This window comes from Mobula birostris, chromosome X (genome assembly GCF_030028105.1).
Source record: "Mobula birostris isolate sMobBir1 chromosome X, sMobBir1.hap1, whole genome shotgun sequence".
Classification (NCBI taxonomy): domain Eukaryota; kingdom Metazoa; phylum Chordata; class Chondrichthyes; order Myliobatiformes; family Myliobatidae; genus Mobula; species Mobula birostris.
Genome location: NC_092402.1, coordinates 49,829,614 through 49,850,080, shown reverse-complemented (window position 1 = coordinate 49,850,080; position 20,467 = coordinate 49,829,614). Strand labels below are relative to the sequence as shown.

Here is a 20,467-nt window from a genome sequence, read left to right as displayed (position 1 = left end):
GACAAGAGTCGAGATGGCTGGAGATGGGACTAGGCGCAGTGGATGACCAGGACGTCTTCTGTGTCTTGTCCTGCTCTTCACGTTCCACAACGCTTGCAGAGACCGCCTTCTTGACCGTTGGACCTTCCATTGGTCTCGTCCGCTCAATCCGCTGGAGTCTGTCTTCACATGCTGGGATAGACAACTCCCTATCTCACCGAGGGTTTGAGTTCCATCAGTTACCCTCACCTGGTTTAGCCGGCTTGTCAAAGCTGTTGCCCGGGGTGTGGCCACTGTCACATGCAAACAGCTACGGGGAGCCACAGGTGAGAGCTGAGTGCCAGGTGGGGACCAAAGGTGGACTAACCGCCTTGAAAAGGACGCGACATGTTCCCCCACCAGAGGTGCTACCCCTCCCTGACACCCCATACACCCCTCATCAGGCCATTAAATATCAAATTATAGCTCTGTGATAGTTGGAAGGAAAATCAAAATGTTCATAGGACCAGGAGAAGGTCATTAAACTTGTTCCCGATATTCAGTTTGATCATGTCTGTTTACCTGACAAGATTACACTTTCTTGATGCCTTTGATCATCAATCAATTTTAGTTTTGAAATTCACTTTCAAATGGGTTGTTGGGAAGCAGGTCAGTAACAGCTCACAACTCACCTTGACTGGAAAATACTAATTGATGATTTGAGAGCCATGATACAAAGTACCAGTTTTTTTTCTCTTCCTTTAGCTATTGTGATGTTGTTGGAAGAGAGCCTCACACACTATCACAAATTTTAGTGACTTTTTTTTTCCCCCTTTCAGAATGGGCTGGTTGTCAGAGGGTAGGAATATCTCCTGATATGCATCATGTTCCTTACCATATATCTTTTGCTACAAGAGCTTCTGGAGGCAGTGGTCGTCATAGGTGAGTAAAAATGTACAGAGCTCAATATTTGTTACTGATTTTCCAAGTGTTTTGACATGGTGTATTTTTTATGGTATCAAATAGTAAATTTTACATTATGAAAGTCCAAAAGGTCCAAATTTTTAGCTCCCTGAAAATAGCTATACAGTTTGACAGGGTAGTTAAAAAGCACATGGCATGCCTATCTTTATTAATCGAGGCATTGAATTCAAAACTAAGTTGTATTGCAGCTTTATAAAACTCTAGTTAGGCCACATCTGGAGTACTGCATACAGTTCTGGTCGCCCCATTACAGGAAGGATATCGAGGCTTTGGAGAGGATGCAGAAGCGGTTTACCAGGATGCTGCTTGGATTAGAGGGCATGTATTGTAAAGAGAGGTTGGACAAACTTGGGTTGTTTTCACTGGAGCGGCAGAGACTAAGGGGAGATATGATAGAGGTTTATAAGATTATGAGAGGCATAGATAAAGTAAACAGACAGGATCTTTTTCTCAGGGTTGAAATGTCTAATACCAGAGGGCATGAACTTAAGGTGATGGGATATGTTCAAAGGAGATGTGAGGAGTAAGTTTTTTTTATATGGAGTGGTCGGTGCCTGGAATGGTCGGTACCAGGGGTGGTAGAGGCAGATACATAGGGGTTTTTAAAGAGAGAGTTGACCATTTAATTACCAATTTAATTGGTTAGGCACAGCGTTGTCAGCTGAAAGGCTGTTCCTGTGCTGTACTGTTGTATATTCTATGTAACTAGGTTGAGTGATGTGGGGCATTTCTCTTCGGAGAGAGGGGTGATGAGAGGTGACTTGATAAAGGATGATAAAAAAGCACAGAGCAAGTGGACAGCCAGAGTCTTTTTCCCAGGGCGGAAATGGCTAATACGTGGGGGTGTAATTTTAAGGTGACTGGAGGAAAGTATGGGGGATGTCAGATGTAAGTTCTTTACACGTGGAACTCCCTGCCAGGGTGGTGGTAGAGGCAGATGCATTAGGGCTATTTAAGAAACTCTTAGGCACATAGATGATAGAAAAATGGAGGGATATGTAGGAGGGAAGGGTTAGCTGATCTTAGAGGTGATTAAAAGGTTAGCAAAACATCATAGGATGAAAGGTCTGTACTGTATTGTAATGTTCTAAGAGCAGATTCAAGGGCACGTTAATAAATAGAAGCCAAATAACCTGTCTGTGTAATTTGTTTATATTAGCCGCAATGTTGCAGTTGACCAGTTGGGTTCATGTAGCTTACAATAGTTAACTGAAGGTGTCTGACCTTGCACATTGGCATTACATAGAGTTTACCAGCTGATGAGGAAAAGTGGTAGGCAGAAATGTTTTCAGATTTCAAAGCACCCTTTAATAGAATTTGAACTCATAGAGTCAGCCAGCATGGAAATAGGTTCTTCCACACCATGAAGCAAACCATCCCCCTCTGCAAATACATTGCTCCTCCACAGAGAAAGGGTTAAGTGCACCAAGTTCCTGGGAGTTCACATCACGGATTACCTCACCTGGTCCCTTAATATCACCTCCCTGAACAAGAAGACACAGCAGCACCTCCACTTCTTAAGAAGATTGAGGCAAGTGAGGCTCCTATTTTGTCTGAATAACCTGAAGTAAATTACTGCAATTTTGCCCAAAAGACTTAATGGTTTCTTTAGTTCAAATATAAGAGTTTGAGAATTGTTTGTTCTGAAGAATACAGGTGATTTACTGCTCGAATTGCCTGAGAAAGTTTGGTAAAGAAGGTGCACTAGAATTTGGTTGACCTAATGATTGCATATTAATAGAATTGGGTCCTGTAGTGTGTGTTCTTGTGCTTGGATTATATTAAAATTGGGAGGTTTGTACTGTTTCATGATCTTGATATATAAATCACTCTCTTCTCCCCAACCCTCCAAGTCAAAATCACATTTTCATTGGATGGTGGCCAGGAACAGGAACCCACTATTTGCTTATTTCACCTCTTCTGGCCATAGTGACTGCTGTCCTAAGCTGAGGAAAAAAATTAGATTTATTTGTCACATGTACATAAAAAACATTGAAATATACGGTGAAATGTGTTGTTTGTGTCAACAACCAACATAGGAGAATTGTGCTGGGAGCAGCCCACAAGTGTCGCCACACTTTCAGCACCAACAAAGCATGCCCTGACGAAGGGTTCCAGCCCGAAACGTCGACTCATCATTTCTGACTGATGCTGCTCGACCTGCTGAGTTCATCCAGCGTACTGAAAATGTTGCTTTGATCTTTTACAGCATCTGCAGATTATGTTGTGTTTACATGCCCATAACTCACTAATCCTAACCCATATGTCTAAACTGAGAGGAAACCACAGCACCCAGAAGAAACCCAGGCTGTTGTGGGGAGAACGTACAGACAGCAGTAGGAATTGAACTCTGATCGAAGAATTTTGGTGATGTAAAGCTTTAAGTTAATTGCTGTACTATCATGCCACCAGCATCCAGACCTAAAATCTCCCTGGATGTGTAGATCTTTGGTGTTGAGTGCTTTGGTGGGTGTTTCACATTGTTCAATAGAAATTTAACTGTAAATTGGCACTTCTGATGTTACTTATCAAACGAAATTGCAACTCTTGAGAGTTGATTATCTAGGAGCACTGAGGGAGTGCATTCACCAATGGGCTGGAGTGATTTAAGAAGGGAGCTTGCCTCATCTTCCCGAGGACAATTAGGCATTAAATGCTGACCTTGCCCAGGGAGAATGAGAGTGATTTCTAACAGTCTGAGAAAGGGTTCTCTCGAATCTATGTATATTTATGGTTTTGAACACATTGTGTTGCTCAGATAGCAATCTGAACTGGTGGTCTTTCACACCCTCAATAATGGAACTTTCTTTTAACTTTCTTTTGTTAGTTAAAAGCCATATTGAGTCTCACTAGTCACAGAACAGGAAAATATACCTCAGCCTATTTCTATCTTGACTCTGCTGTTGGAGAAATTGATGGAAGAACATGTGCTCTCCAATGGAAAGGACATAAAAAATAATCTCAAGGTCCACTTGGACTTTTTTTTCCACAGCCAACACGAAGCCAGTGTTGGCAGAAATTGGGCTGTTGTTCCTCTGGTTTGAGAAGGGTTGTGGAAGAGCAGTGTTAGACTGTCAGCTGGTTAAGGTGTTGACAGTCTACTATATGAGGATTTGACATTTGAAGTGGTTTAAAAATTGTTCCATACACTCTTCCTTATCTTTCTGTAGGGCTGGCTCAGACAATGGCCCAGCTTCTCCTGCTGACCTCCAAGAATTTTTCAGCAAGATTTTCCAGGGAGCTACAACACAGGCCAACGGTAGCTTCTTCAACCAATCTCAAATGGGGCCCAATGGTCAGGCAAAGGGAGAGCCAACACAGAGAACCGACACAAGGCAAAAGAGAAGGAAGAAGGTGCGACGGACATTCCCACGCTGAGCCTTAAACTTGCTAAAATAAACCTCAGCGATCACCTCAGTAGGCTAGGTAGCAGCCTGACTGAGAAGATCAAACCCTGTCTAGATTAGAATGAAGACAAATAAAAGTCCTCTTCTATTGAATTGAATGAATAGACTTGAACCTTGTTTTTTAACATTTTAATTTGGGTGTACAGTAGCAACTAAAGTGATGTTAAGAGGGCTTTTAATAATTTGTTAAGGACAAATTAATTTCTGGTTTCAACAGGTAGAATGGAAAAATAGCCAGTAGGTGTCTTTTTAAACATTTTATTATTTTTCCATGCTCAGCTACCTCCTTTCAAAATGTTCCTTTTCTCGGCTTTTCCTTTCCCCAAAGTCTTACATCTTCCTGGCCATTTTTAATGGGGAAAAGCTTGCAGTGCAAAAGGAACAGACTAAACGTCATGCTTGGCTGATGGTCTGATTTCCACAGTATGATAGGTATTTTCTTTTTAAAAGAAAGCACTTTAAAAAAAAAAAAAAGAAACCAGAAAATAATTTGAATAAATGGTTTAAAATTGGCACACTTATTGTGATTTAGGGATGGGATACAATTGCTTTTTATAACTTTAAAAATATTAAATATTTATTGGAAAAATTACTGTGCTGCAGAAATCATACACAAATCTTATAAACAAAATATGAAACTTTGATAACTACTATAAACAGAAAAATTGAGTTGTACTTTTATTTTTGTCTCTTACTGTTGTAATGTCCATCCCTTTCCTCCTCCCCCAATTCAGATTTGTCACATGTACATCAAGACATGTGAAATGCATCACCTCCCCCCCCCCCCCCTTCCTCCTCTCTCTCCCTCTCCCCCTCTCTCCTCCCCCATTCAGGTCACTAATTGGCTTTAACAAAATTCTTCAACAAGGATTACATTCTCTTTCACAGTAATGGCACAAGTAGTCACCCGTAGCAAGAGTAAATATGTTACATTGATGTCTGCAAGACTCTCACTACAATTGAACACAACTATGAAGTGCCTTGTAACCCGAATGAGGTACTCAGGGGTTAAAACTGGAATTTACTCAGTCCAACCTTTGCATTATGTGTTCATAGCTCAATGGGGTGAGGATGGGAAGTGTATTTATTTGATAGATTCGGTACTGTATATTTTTTTGTTGGCAATTCAATGAGCTTTCTCTGGAAATTGAGCCACTTAAGAACAATAAATGCTTACTATATTGTATATACATGTATAGAGTGCTGCTGTACAAGCCTACTCATTAAACAAAAAAAATCTACCAACCATGCATAAAATTAATTCCGTAGCCTCCTGTACGCATGGGACAGGATCAAAATTTAGTAAGAAAGCATTTGATATTCAAATATAGGTGTATGCTCTAAGATTGATCTGCTGTTTTATACTGTACAATAACATGTAAGTAGGGTGATCTCCACCCTTGCTGTTTTCAGCTTGACAGATCTAAATCTCCTGAGATGCTGAGTCACCACCTTGAGATTGTTTAGGAAAACTAGAGGAATTGGTGCATTGTAGTTGGTTGATTATATGTCTGAAAATCCTGGATTTCAAAAAATGATTCTGAACAAGCACCTCAGCCATGCATTCAAACTACTCCAACACAAAATTTGGCAGGTCCTGCTTGCAGATGGCAGAGGTCAAGAGAATTATAACAGGCACATTCCATTTGTAACTTGGTCTGGTAGAGTTCAGAGTCAGACAGGTTCCAAGTAGAAGAAAGGAGAGTAAAGACAGATGGGAGTATAGCTATGGGGCAGTATGGTGAGAACTTTGGAGATGGGTGTTGGAAGAATTTAGGATTGTATAAAGGCATTAATAGAGGGGAGGTTGTTATATTGGAGAAGTATGATGTTTACAACACATGGAAGTGAAGAGCTGGAGTACTTGATAAGGAGGTGGGGTGGGACAAATCATGTTTTACCAATTTGATTGAGCTTTTTGACAAGGTGACGAGAGAGATTGATGAAGGTAGAGCAGTGGATGTTGTCTACATGGATTTTAGTAAGGCATTTGACTAAGTCCCTTTGGGAGGCTAATCCAGAAGATTAGGATGCATGGGGTTTGCAGTGAATTGGCTATTTGGATTCATAACTTGCTTGTGTATAGAACACAGAGGTGTAGTGATGGAAGTGAGCTGGAGGTTTGTAATTACTGGAGTTCCGCAGGGATCTGTGCTGGGACCTCCATTGTTTGTGATGTATATAAATACATGACCTGGATGAAAATGTTGGTGGGTGGGTTAGTAAGTTTGTGGATGATATCAAGATTGGTGGAGTTGTGGATAGTGTAGAAGACTGGCAAAGAACACAAAGCAATATAGATCAGCTCCAGATATGGGCAGAGAAATGGCAGATGGAGTTTAACCCAGATAAATGTTAGATGTTGCAAGGAGGCAGTATAAGATCCTTAACAGTGTTGGTGAGCAAAGAGATCTTGGGGTGATACAGGTTGATAGGGTGGTTAAGAAGGCTTATGGAATGCTTGCTTTTATTAGTCAAGGCATTGAGTTCAAAAATCAAGAGGTTGTGTTGCAACTTTGTAGGACTCTGGTTAGACCACATCTGGAGTATTACATGTTCTGGTTGCCCCACTATAGGAAGGATATTGAGGATTTGGAGAGAGTGCAAAAGAGGTTTACCAAGTTGCTGTCTGGTTTAGAGGGCATGTGCTATCATGAGAGGCTGGACAAACTTGGGTTGTCGTCTTTGGAGTAGCGGAGGCTGAGCGGAGATCTGATAAGAGGTTTATAAGATTATGAAAGTTGTAGATAGAGTAGACGGAATATTGTTTTCCTAGGGTAGAGGGCATGCATTAAAGTTGAGAGGGGGTAGGTTCAAAGAGGGTGTGAGGGTTACGAGTTTTACTCAGAGAGTGGTGAATGCCTGGAATGCACTGCCTGGTGTGGTAGAGGCAAATACATTAGAGGCTTTTAAGAGATGTTTAGATAGGCACATGAATATAAGAAAGATGGAGGTATATGGACATTGTGTAGGTAGGAGGGATTAGTTTTTGTTTTTTAAATTTACTTTTTAACTGATTCAGCACAACATTGTGGGCCAAAGGGCCTGATCCTGTGCTGTTCTACCTTCTATGGTTGAGACTGAGGATGATGTAGGAGGGGAAAAATCCCAAGAAACAGCAAAGACAATTTTGTACCAAAGCACTGTTGAAGGAGTTTGGTGAATGTAAATGGATGGACGTGATCAATTTATGGATCATTTCAGATAAGCTGCTCGGATTCAGAACTAAAGTTAAAACTAAAACTAGGTAAAAGCATAATACATCCATTTCAACATTAGGAACAGCTTTATTATTAAAACTTTGACATCAAATTCAGTGCTTTAACTTAAAAACACTCTCTACACATTTTTCTTCTAATTTTAATTTCACTTTTTAATAACCTATTCAACAATCTACCTATTTTAAGCTTAAATCTTTTATTCTGCTTTATTCTTTTCCATGGACCATTTTAAAGTGAGAGCAACTTTCTTTTGGCTAAAAGCAGATTATGAAGACATATTAAACCCCAGGTTGTCAAACTTGAACCTTGTGCAATCTGAAACTTGTACATAAACTAGGAATGCTTGCTGATTAAAATTACACTGAGTGACACCCCCCCCCAAAACTGGATATTGTCTGTACAGTGAATCCATCCAATGACATCACGAAAATTATAATTGTGTGCATGTGCCAATTGCACTTTGTGCTGCAATGTTATGTTGAATTTGGTCAAGAATCTCAAAAATAGGTATTGTGGAAGTTTCAGTCCAGGTCCATTTTATGTACCTTAGAAAAGTCTGTGCACTGATGTTAACCCCCTTACTCTAACCATGGAAGGTCTTTGATTTGCTGACTAGTTTTCCAGCATTTTCTCATTTCATTTTTCATTTTATGAGGTCTTAAATAAGCTCTTGCATTATAAACTTATTTTTCAATAGTTTTCCCCCAATCCTACCATTAGTTGACTTAAGATATTTAAGGTTGAGTAAGTATGTTACAACTTGTTGCCTTTATGGCTAGATTGTTTAATGTAGACATTTCTAAGCCATTAGTGAAATTTAGCTGACCATTACTGTGAGCATTGTTGAAGTTAGAGCTAACTTTGAGGAGGCAGTGGGCAAATTTAATGCTTTATGGGTTCACCTGTTCTTTTGATTTAAAAGGGCTTGCAGAACCCAACACAATTTCTTGTTTGCCAGAACTTTTTGGGAGTAAAAATAAATGCAGAGTGCATTACCAAAAGTGTATTTTTCTTTACAGAGAAAAGTATTTATTTTTAAAAAAATAATACAATATTTTCAGCAACCATATTACATTTTTAAATCTCAATCATACCTGAATTTCTATTGTTTTGCTTCCATTTATATAGCACCTTTCATATAACCTTTATGTAATGTAAGAAACTCAGCAGCCATTTTGTGCTCAGAAAGCTCCTACAAATAGCAATGAAATAAATGAGCAGATCATTTGCTTTGGACATTGTTTGAACATTAAACATTGCTCTCATGCGCTCTCTCGTTCCTTTTGAAAAAAATTCTATCAGCCTGAGGAAGCAGGTGGAGCCTCATATCTCTATGCTTGGTTTCTAGCTTGATATAAGAGGTACTAGCTGTTTGCTTGAGGTAACCAGTTGATGTATCCTGACAAGCTGAAATCTGGAAAATGGGATTAGTCTCAGTAGCTCTTCTATGCCACAGGTCATTTGGCCCATATCATTGTTGGCTGCAAATAAATATTGTAGGAGTATAGTTGCTACAATGAACTTCCAGTTCCAGTGGTGAGGGGACTCGCCATGTTGAGTGGAATCTCTCATACAGTCATATAAAAACGTATTGAAGATTGCGAACTTGATACGGTTTTGGATGATATAACTATTGAAGTATTTTAGTCCAACATTTTCATGCTTGTCACTCTTCAGTGACTAATCCTATTTGTACGTGTGCAAGGATCCCAGGTGAAATAAGCTTTGTTACTAGTGGATGTGCTAAGTGTTTGCAGCACTATTTATTTCCTGCTATTTGTTAAGATATCAAATTTTGCAAAATCGCAATGTAAAGTAGTCATGGGAATATACGGTGGTTGGAACCTTGCAGTTTTTGTTTCACTTGGGATTCTTGCACTTGTTTTGGCCTTGTTGATATTTCAGGCTACATTCAATCTCAAAGAGATGCAAGGAAGGTGTTTCCAACTTTGGGCAATGAATCATGGTATTAGTGATGTGATTTCCACGTTTTTCACAGCAGGATTCCATAAGCAGCAGTGTCTAGTTAATCTGTTTGGTTGTTGGGACTTGAGAATTTGAATTCTAGGGAAAGGTTGAATAGGTTATGACTTTAAATTCCTGGAGCACAGGAAAATGAGGGGAGATTTGATAGAGAAATACAAAATTATGAAGATATAGGCAGGGTAAACACAAGCAGGCTTTTTCCATTGAGGTTGGGTGAGACTAGAATTAGAGGTCATAGGTTACAGGTAAAAGGTGAAATGTTAAGGGGAACTTATTCATTCATGAGGGTGAGGGTGAATACACCATGCATGAGCATGGTGAGAGTGTGGACCAAATGCCAGTGGAAGTGGTGGATGGAGGTTCAGTTTCAACTTTTAAGAGAAGTTTGGATAAGTACATGGATGGGAGGGCTATGGTCCAGGTGTGGGTCAATGGGGCTAGGCAGTATAACAGTTTGCCACAGACTAGATAAGCCGAAGGGTCTATGGAAGGCAATGAACAGTGAACATTTCAGTCCTCATGAAAGGTCATGGCCTGAAATGTCAACTGCTAGTTTCCCTCCATAGATGCTGCCTGACCTGCTGAGTTCCTTGAACATTTTGTGTGTATTGAGGCCAGTACAACAGTTTGAATGAGATGATAAACTACAGCACATTCAACAATGCACTGTACAGGAATGTTATCCACATTGCTGGCTCAAAATACTCAGAACCTTTGTCAAGACTTCGAACTAAAATGTTAACTGTTTCTCTTTCCACAAATGCAGCCTGACCTGCTGAGTTTGTATTCTTTCAGATCCCCAGCATCTGCAATTTTTTTGTTTCACTTACTGCTTTTAGAAAAAAAATAATGTTTTAGTGACTTAGATTGTGGTGGTAAGTTTTTTTACGCAGAGAGTGGTGAGTGCGTGGAATGGGCTGCTGGCGACCGTGGTGGAGGCGGATACAATAGGGTCTTTTTTTAACAGATTCCTGGAGCTTAGAAAAATAGAGGCCTATGGGTAACCCTATGTAATTTCTAAGGTAAAAAACCTACAGCACAATACAGGCCCGAACAGGTACTTACCTTAGAAATTACATACGGTTACCCATAGCCCTCTGTTTTTCTGAGCTCCATGTACCTATCCAGGAGTCTCTTAAAAGACCCTATCGTATCCGCCTCCACCACTGTCGCTGGCAGCCCATTCCACGCACTCACCACTCTCTGCGTTTTTAAAAAAAACTTACCCCTGACATCCCCTCTGTACCTACTTCCAAGCACCTCAGCTGTTGTGCTAGCCATTTCAGCCCTGGGAAGAAGCCTCTGGCTATCCACACGATCAATGCCTCTCATCATCTTATACACCTCTATCAGGTCACCTCTCATCCTCCGTCGCTCTGAGGAGAAAAGGCCAAGTTCACTCAACCTGTTTTCATAAGGCATGCTCCCCAATCCAGGCAACATCCTTGTAAATCTCCTCTGCACCCTTTCTATGGTTTCCACATTCTTCCTGTAGTGAGGTGACCAGAACTGAGCACAGTACTCCAAGTGGAGTCTGACCAGGGTCCTATATAGCTGCAACATTACCTCTCTCTTCCTAAACTCAATCCCACAATTGATGAAGGCCAATGCACCGTATGCTTTCTTAACTACAGAGTCAACCTGCACAGCAGCTTTGAGTGTCCTATGGACTCGGACCCCAGGATCCCTCTGATCCTCCACACCGCCAAGAGTCTTACCATTAATACTATATTCTGCCATCATATTTGACCTATCAAAATGAACCACCTCACACTTATCTGGGTTGAACTCCATCTGCCACTTCTCAGCCCAGTTTTGCATCCTATCAATGTCTCGCTGTAACCTCTGACAGCCCTCCACACTATCCACAACACCTCCAACCTTTGTGTCATCAGCAAACTTACTAACCCATCCCATCCCTCCACTTCCTCATCCAGGTCATTTATAAAAATCATGAAGAGAAGGGGTCCCAGAACAGATCCCTGAGGCACACCACTGGTCACCGACCTCCATGCAGAATATGACCTGTCCACAACTACTCTTTGCCTTCTGTGGGCAAGCCAGTTCTGGATCCACAAAGCAATGTCCTCTTGGATCCCATGCCTACTTACTTTCTCAATAAGCCTTGCATGGGATACCATATCAAATACTTTGCTGAAATCCATATACACGACATCTACTGCTCTACCTTCATCAATGTGTTTAGTCACATCCTCAAAAAATTCAATCAGGCTTGTAAGGCCATGCCTTTGACAGAGCTATGCTGACTATTCCCAATCATATTATGACTCTCTAAATGTTCATAAATCCTGCCTCTCAGGATCTTCTCCATTAACTACTTACCAACCACTGAAGTAAGACTCACTGGTCTATAATTTCCTGGGCTATCTCCACTCCTTTTCTTGAATAAGGGAACAACACCTGCAATCCTCCAATCCTCCAGAACCTCTGCCGTCCCCATTGATGATGCAAACATCATTGCCAGAGGCTCAGCAATCTGCTGCCTTGCCTCCCACGGTAGCCTGGGGTACATCTCATCCAGTCCTGTGACTTATCCAACTTGATACTTTCCAAAAGCTCCAGCACATCCTCTTTCTTAATGTCTATATGCTAAAGCTTGTCAGTCCGCTGTAAGTCATCCCTACAATTGCCAAGTTCCTTTATTGTAGTGAATACTGAAGCAAAGTATTCATTAAGTACCTCTGCTATCTCCTCCAGTTCTATACACACTTGATTGGTCCTATTCTCTCACATCTTATCCTCTTGCCCTTCACATACTTGTAGTATGCCTTGGGGGTTTTTCCTTAATCCTGTCCACCAAGGTCTTCTCATGGCCCCTTCTGGCTCTCCTAATTTCATTCTTAAACTCTTTCCTGCTAGCCTTATAATCTTCCAGATCTCTACCATCACCTAGTTTTTTGAACCTTTTGTAAGCTCTTCTTTTCTTGACCAGATTTATGACAGCCTTTGTGCACCACGGTTCCTGTACCCTACCATCCTTTCCCTGTCTCATTGGAACGTACCTATGCAGAACTCCACGCAAATATCCCCTGAACATTTGCCATATTTCTTCCGTACGTTTCTGAGAACATCTGCTCTCAATTTATGCTTCCAAGTTCCTGTCTGATAGCCTCATATTTCCCCTTACTCCAGTTAAACGCTTTCCTAACTTGTCTGTTCCTATCTCTCTCCAATGCTATGGTAAAGGAGATAGAATTGTGATCACTATCTCCAAAATGCTCTCCCACCGAGAGATCTGACACCTGACTAGGTTCATTTCCCAATACTAGGTCAAGTACAGCCTCTCCTCTTGTAGGCTTATCTACATATTGTGTCAAGAATCCTTCCTGAACACACCTAACAAACTCCACCCCATCTAAACCCCTCACTCTAGGGAGATGCCAATTGATATTTGGGAAATTTAAATTACCACCACAACAACCCTGTTATTATTACAGCTTTGCAGAATCTGTCTCCCTATCTGCTCCTCGATGTCCCTGTTACTATTGGGTGGTCTATTAAAAAAAACACTCAGTAGAGTTATTGACCCCTTCCTGTTTCTAACTTCCACACACACAGACTCCGTAGACAACCTCTGCATGTCTAACTCCTTTTCTGCAGCTATGACACTATCTCTGATCAACAGTGCCATGCCCCCACCTCTTTTGCCTCCCTCCCTATTTCTAAAGCTATTTAACTTTAGAAACAGAGTCAAGAATGTACCAGTGTGACACTATTTGGAGTCCAGTAATAACTTATGCTGTGGGTTAGAAACATCGAACAGGACAGTATGGGTCCTATGGCCCACGATGTTGGACCAACCTTTTAACTTGCTCCAAGATCATTCTAACACTACCCTCCCACATAGACAGGCACATGGGTTAAAGAAAAATGGAGGCTAACCTCTTAAATGTCCCTAATGTTTCTGCCTCTACCACCACCCATGGTATTGTGTTCCATGTACCTACCACTCTCCCTGTTTAAAAAAAAAAATTAACCCTTTCACACTGGGGAAAAATGTGCTGGCTGTCCACTCTATCTTTGCCTTTTATCATCTTGTACACCTCTCATCCTCCGCTGCACAGAAAAGCCCTAGCTTGTTCAACCTTTCCTCATAAGACAAGCACCCTAAGCAAGGCAGCATCCTGGTAAATTTCTGCACCCTCTCTAAAGAGAGGTTTTCAGATACATAAAGAGTAAAAGAGAGCAAGAGTGGATATTGGACAACTGGAAAATGATGCTGGAGAGATAGTAATGGGGGACAAAGTGATGGCAGATGAACTAAATAAGTATTTTGCGTCAGACTTTATTGTGGAAGACACCAATAGTATCCCAAAATTCAAGAGTGTGGGGGGTGGGGCAGAAGTTGCTATTAAGAAGAAGGTGCTTGGGAAGCTGAAAGATTTGAAGATAGATAAGTCAGATGGACTCGGTTCTGAAAGAGGTAGCTGAAGAGATTGTGAAGGCATTAGTAGTGATCGTTCAAGAATCACAAAATTGATTCTGCATGATCACAAGAATGATTCTGCAAAGGAAAGGGTTAATGTATGAGGAGCATTTGATGGCTCTGGGCCTTTACTCACTAGAGTTTAGAAGAATGAGTGGGGATCTCATTGAAACCTTTTGAATATTGAAAGGCTTAGAAAGGGTGGATGAGAAGAGGATATTTCCTATAGTGAGGGAATCTAGGACCAGACACACAGCCTCAGACTAGAGGAGCATCCATTTGGAACAGTGATGAGGAATTTCTTTAGCTAGAGGACAGTGAATCTGTGAAACTCATTGCCACAGACAGCTGTCACTGTGTATACTTAAAGCAGAGTGTATACTTAAGTAAGAGCATCAAAGGTTATGGGGGGAAGGCAGGAGAGGGATAATAAATCAGCCATGATGGAATAACAACAAACTCAATGGGCAGAATGGCCTAATTCTGCTCTTATGTCTTATGATCCTGTTGTATATAGCCTAAAGCTTGCACATCCTTCTGAGACAAGCAGAACTGAACATAATACTCCAATATTTTAGAGAGTTTTAGTCTTAGTTAATCAGCTCTTCGACAGTTGGACAAGAAATTTACTTATTCCACAGATTAATAGTTTTAATGTGTGTGATTATGCTTGTCACTATATGTGTGTTACTGAGTAAAATATGTTAGGTGGTAGCATTTGAGAAGTGGCTTACAGGAAGAGTGGTCGTACTTTCCATCAAGAACAATAACCAGTACCAGGATTAATGCTTTGAATCTTGACTATATTAGTACAACCCATTTATTATCCTGTATAAGAGCAAGGGTATCATCGCCTCACAAGTGGTCGTGAAATGTCAGTGTCTCGTTACTGGGTGTCTGTATTACTATAGCTCACTGGACCATAATCAGACAAGGGTCAAGCAATTGCTCTGTTGTTACAAGAGGAATTACAGCAAATGCTTTCTAGAATGGTGTAGGAACAGTGAAGAGATGTTATAAAATATACTGCACAGGTTTTTTTTTGCCTCTGGAGATTCTCAGATGGGTAGACAGACTTGAAGAATACTACATGTATGCATTTTCATGTTCTTGTGTGTACAAACACACCACACCCTCGGTGAATGTAAATTTTTATATGTGTACAATTGACACAAAAAGAAAAAAGAAATATAAAATTATACAGAAGCAGCTTATCCATAAGAGAACAATTTCTACATACAATGTCTGCCACTTGGGCAAGTAAGTGGCAAATGACAAAGGATTGACGGTGGATATGCAATGGCAAGCATTTAAAGATTGCATGGATGAACTACAACAATTGTTCATCCCAGTTTGGCAAAAGAATAAATCAAGGAAGGTAGTGCACCCGTGGCTGACAAGAGAAATTAGGGATAGTATCAATTCCAAAGAAGAAGCATACAAATTAGCCAGAAAAAGTGGCTCACCTGAGGACTGGGAGAAATTCAGAGTTCAGCAGAGGAGGACAAAGGGCTTAATTAGGAAGGGGAAAAAAGATTATGAGAGAAAACTGGCAGGGAACATAAAAACTGACTGTAAAAGCTTTTATAGATATGTAAAAAGGAAAAGACTGGTAAAGACAAATGTAGGTCTCCTACAGACAGAAACAGGTGAATTGATTATGGGGAGCAAGGACATTGCAGACCAATTGAATAATTACTTTGGTTCTGTCTTCACTAAGGAGGACATAAATAATCTTCTAGAAATAGTAGGGGACAGAGGGTCCAGTGAGATGGGGGAACTGAGCGAAATACATGTTAGTAGGGAAGTGGTGTTAGATAAATTGAAGGGATTAAAGGCAGATAAATCCCCAGGGCCAGATGGTCTGCATCCCAGAGTGCTTAAGGAAGTAGCCCAAGAAATAGTGGATGCATTAGTGATAATTTTTCAAAACTCATTAGATTCTGGACTAGTTCCTGAGGATTGGAGGGTGGCTAATGTGACCCCACTTTTTAAAAAAGGAGGGAGAGAGAAACCGGGGAATTATAGACTGGTTAGCCTAACGTCGGTGGTGGGGAAACTGCTAGAGTCAGTTATCAAAGATGTGATAACAGCACATTTGGAAAGCGGTGAAATCATCGGACAAAGTCAGCATGGATTTGTGAAAGGAAAATCATGTCTTGACGAATCTCATAGAATTTTTTGAGGATGTAACTAGTAGAGTGGATAGGGGAGAACCAGTGGATGTGGTATATTTGGATTTTCAAAAGGCTTTTGACAAGGTCCCACACAGGAGATTAGTGTGCAAACTTAAAGCACACGGTATTGGGGGTAAGGTATTGATGTGAATAGAGAATTGGTTAGCAGACAGAAAGCAAAGAGTGGGAATAAACGGGACCTTTTCAGAATGGCAGGCAGTGACTAGTGGGGTACTGCAAGGCTCAGTGCTGGGATCCCAGTTGTTTACAATATATATTAATGACTTGGATGAGGGAATTAAATGCAGCATCTCCAAGTTTGCGGATGACACGAAGCTGGGCGGCAGTGTTAGCTATGAGGAGGATGCTAAGAGGATGCGGGGTGACTTGGATAGGTTGGGTGAGTGGGCAAATTCATGGCAGATGCAATTTAATGTGGATAAATGTGAAGTTATCCACTTTGGTGGCAAAAATAGGAAAACAGATTATTATCTGAATGGTGGCCAATTAGGAAAAGGGAAGGTGCAACAAGACCTGGGTGTCATTATACACCAGTCATTGAAAGTGGGCATGCAGGTACAGCAGGCGGTGAATGGTATGCTGGCATTTATAGCAAGAAGATTCGAGTACAGGAGCAGGGAGGTACTACTGCAGTTGTACAAGGCCTTGGTGAGACCACACCTGGAGTATTGTGTGCAGTTTTGGTCCCCTAATCTAAGGAAAGACATCCTTGCCATAGAGGGAGTATAAAGAAGGTTCACCAGATTGATTCCTGGGATGGCAGGACTTTCATATGAAGAAAGACTGGATGAACTAGGCTTGTACTCGTTGGAATTTAGAAGATTGAGGGGGGATCTGATTGAAACGTATAAAAACCTAAAGGGATTGGACAGGCTAGATGCAGGAAGATTGTTCCCGATGTTGGGGAAGTCCAGAACGAGGGGTCACAGTTTGAGGATAAAGGCGAAGCCTTTTAGGACTGAGATTAGTTAAAACTTCTTCACACAGAGAGTGGTGAATCTGTGGAATTCTCTGCCACAGGAAACAGTTGAAGCCAGTACATTGGCTATATTTAAGAGGGAGTTAGATATGGCCCTTGTGGCTACGGGGGATCAGAGGGTATGGAGGGAAGGCTGGTGCAGGGTTCTGAGTTGGATGATCAGCCATGATCATAATAAATGGCGGTGCAGACTCAAAGGGCCGAATGGCCTACTCCTGCACCTATTTTCTATGTTTTCTATGTTTAAGTACAAGTTGAATACCCCTTATCCGAAATTCCAAAATCTGAAAGCCTCTGAAATTCGAAAAATTTTTGAGCCATGTCATGACCTCACAAATGGAAAATTCCACAAGGTGCTGAGAAGGTTCCCAGGTTTTGTGCAGATCTCTACGCACCATGAACAGTTCTGAGAAGTGACCTCACATATGAATGAATAGAAGTTAATGAAAAATAGAAAAACACAGCATAAAGTGAAAAAGCTCTCGATCATGTATAGTCATCTTTGGAGTGAACACATGCTGCTTAATAGTACGCCGATCATGAAACAAGCAAAGATCCGTCATGACGAACTGAAAATTGAAGGTAATTGAAGGAAAATTGTGAATATTCTGCAGGCTGGTTACAGAAATTTAAGAAAAGGCATGGCATTAAATTTTTAAATTGCTGATCACGAAAATATAACACCAGAAGTCGTCTACAATGCTGATTGTTTTTACACTGTACATAACAGCATTAAAGTGTACTGTAATCTTTTAATCAAAACACGACATGGTAGGTGGACACTGAAAGCCTGCCAATGTTGTTGTACAACAGCTGATTCAGGTATTCTGCCGATGCTGCTGTGCTGCTTTTGTTACCCTGCACATGTTATATTTTCATTATATTAATGGTATGTAATAATTTCTACTGTTAAGTACATATGTGTGATAAACAAGTGTAAGACAAAGACAGCTTACCGGTCGCACATAAATTCAGAGTTGGAAATGATGGCGATCCCAAGCTATCTCGTTATATATTCCAAAATCCAAAGAAATCCAAAACACTCCCAGCTCCAAGTGTTTCGGATAAGGAGTACTTAACCTGTAGTTGCTAATTGATAGGTGGGGCCAGCAGTTGCTTCTCAGTTCATTGTCTCAGTACATTGTGCCCATCACTCATACTAGCTCCCTTTTGAGGCCAGCTGGAGCCACTGGCAGCATTCGCTCAGCTCCCAACTACCTGATCAATACTTGTTGATGCCAAAAAGACGGACCCCATGCAACTGAGGGAGCTTGGGAATGAGAGCAGTGAGCAGAGATGTAGTGTTCACCAGGAAATGAACAACGTTATATTTAGTGTAGAAACTTGCTAGAATGTACCTGGAAAGAAAACATAATCAGTTATTATAAACACAAGAGATTCTGCAGATGCTGGAAATCTTGAACAATACACAGAAAATGTTGGAGGAACTCAACAGATCTGGTAGGTGAATAAACAGTCAAGGTTTCATCCTGATGAAGGGTCGCAGCCTGGAACATTGACTGTTTATTCCCCTTCACAGATGCTGCCCAACTTGCTGAGTTCCTCCAGCGTTTTGTGTGTAATAACCAGTTATTAAGTGACAAGCCATTCCTAGAAGTTAATTCATCAAATCACATACTGTAGAAGGCCACCATTAAGTTCATGATTTGTCTGCTGGTCTCAGAACACTCTCTCCCCTGCCCATTCCCTGCTGCTCTGTAAATCTTTCAAGACTCATCGGTGTTATTGTTTGGTGACCTCCAGCCACTGAGAAGTTTCTCTGCCTCCACTTAAGAAAACAGAAGAAGGCCACTCAGCCCCTCAAGCCTGCCCCACCATTCAATATGATCATAGAGTCATAGAAAAGTAAAGCATAGAAGCAGGCCCTTTGGCCCATCTAGTCCAAGACAAACCATTTAAACTGCCTAGTCCCATTGACCTGCACCCAGGACCATCACCTTCTATACCCCTCCCATCCATATACCTATCCAAATTTCTCTTAAATGTTGAAATCGAAATCACATCCACCACTTGCACACTCCCACCACCCTGTGGGTGAAGTTTCCCCTCATGTTCACCTTAACCATTTCACTTTTAACCTATGACCTCTAGTTCTAGTCTCACTCAGCCTCAATGGAAAAAGCCTGCTTGCATTGACCCCTACCCTATCTATACCCCTCATAATTTTGTACACTTATCAAATCTCCCCTCAATCTTCTACATTCTAGGGAATAAAGTTCTAACCTATTCAATGTTTCCTTATAATTCAGGTCCTGGTAACATCCTTGTAAATCTCTGTACTTTTTCAACCTTTTTACCTCTTTCCTGTAGGTAACTGCACACAATACTCCAAATTAGACCTCACTAATGACTTATACAACTTCAACATAACATCATAGTTAATCTCTGCTGCTCATACTCTTGATCCTCTAATCATTCAAAAAAGCATCCACCTTCAATCGTTCACATGAATGCCTTCATGATTTTGAACTTCAATAATTAATCTCCACTTCCCCTGTCCTGCTGTACAAAGAACAATCCCAGTTTCTGTGATCTTCACATAATGAAGCCAAGCCAATACCATTGCACAAACCTTTGTAGCCTTAGATTATTTCTCAATAATAATGAACATTTTTTAGGTTTGTTTCCATGGTCTTTTAAAGCAACCAGTACCTAAGCTTCCCCTCCTCTGTAAATCCCATCATCTCCAAGCCACGTCAAGAGTGTGCTGGAACACATTTCACTGCCTGGAATTCAGGGAAGCAGGTACATAGGAACCCCACTGTTTTGTTTCTCTCCCAAATCACATACCATCCTGCTTTGGAAAGATATTGCTGCCACTTTATTGTCACTGGATCTAAATCTTGTCCAATGTTGTGAAGGTGTCTTCCTCACAAAGATTGCAGCTGGTCAAGGCAATGGCTCACACTCACGTTTGGCAACAGCAGTTAGGGATGGACATTAAATGCTGCCAGTGACAGGATGTTCATCTGTGCTTACAAGATTGGACTAATCAGTGACAGGAAAATTCAGCCTGGTACCATTCCCCATCCCAGGGATACTACATCAGTTATGGAACCCAATTGCCTGTCAGATCTGCAGACGATATGTAAACAAGATAGACTTGCATTTCTACAGAGATCTTCACAACCTCAGGTCCTCTTAAAAAGTACATTCAAATACTATTTAGGCAAATGGGCACTGTAGCCAATGTAGAAAACCTAATAGCCAATTTGCTCCTAAAGCAATTTGATAGGGAATGGGTTATCTGCTTCAAGTAATGCTGA

General features: G+C 41.0%; 2 protein-coding genes across 7 annotated transcripts in view; one reads left to right on the top strand and one right to left on the bottom strand.

Annotated features, from left to right (window-relative positions):
- Positions 1-8,789, top strand: part of dnajc14 (DnaJ (Hsp40) homolog, subfamily C, member 14) — a 39,728-nt gene extending 30,939 nt beyond the window's left edge. For both annotated transcript variants that reach the window (XM_072249303.1, XM_072249304.1), the window contains exons 6-7: positions 798-900; positions 4,113-8,789. In XM_072249303.1, the coding sequence (XP_072105404.1) occupies positions 798-900; positions 4,113-4,320 (311 nt within the window). In that variant the 3' untranslated portion in view covers positions 4,321-8,789. The remainder of the gene's footprint in view (positions 1-797; positions 901-4,112) is intronic.
- The window catches only part of ormdl2 (ORMDL sphingolipid biosynthesis regulator 2), a 58,417-nt gene that overhangs the window by 24,784 nt on the left and 13,166 nt on the right, over positions 1-20,467 (bottom strand). For 3 of the 5 annotated variants that reach the window (XM_072249305.1, XM_072249308.1, XM_072249307.1), the window contains exon 4: positions 15,138-18,538. In XM_072249305.1, coding sequence (XP_072105406.1) covers positions 18,403-18,538 — 136 coding nt within the window. In that variant the 3' untranslated portion in view covers positions 15,138-18,402. Of the gene's footprint in view, positions 1-15,137; positions 18,539-20,467 lie in introns of those variants that run through there. The other 2 variants (XR_011883874.1, XR_011883873.1) reach the window with 1 other exon arrangement.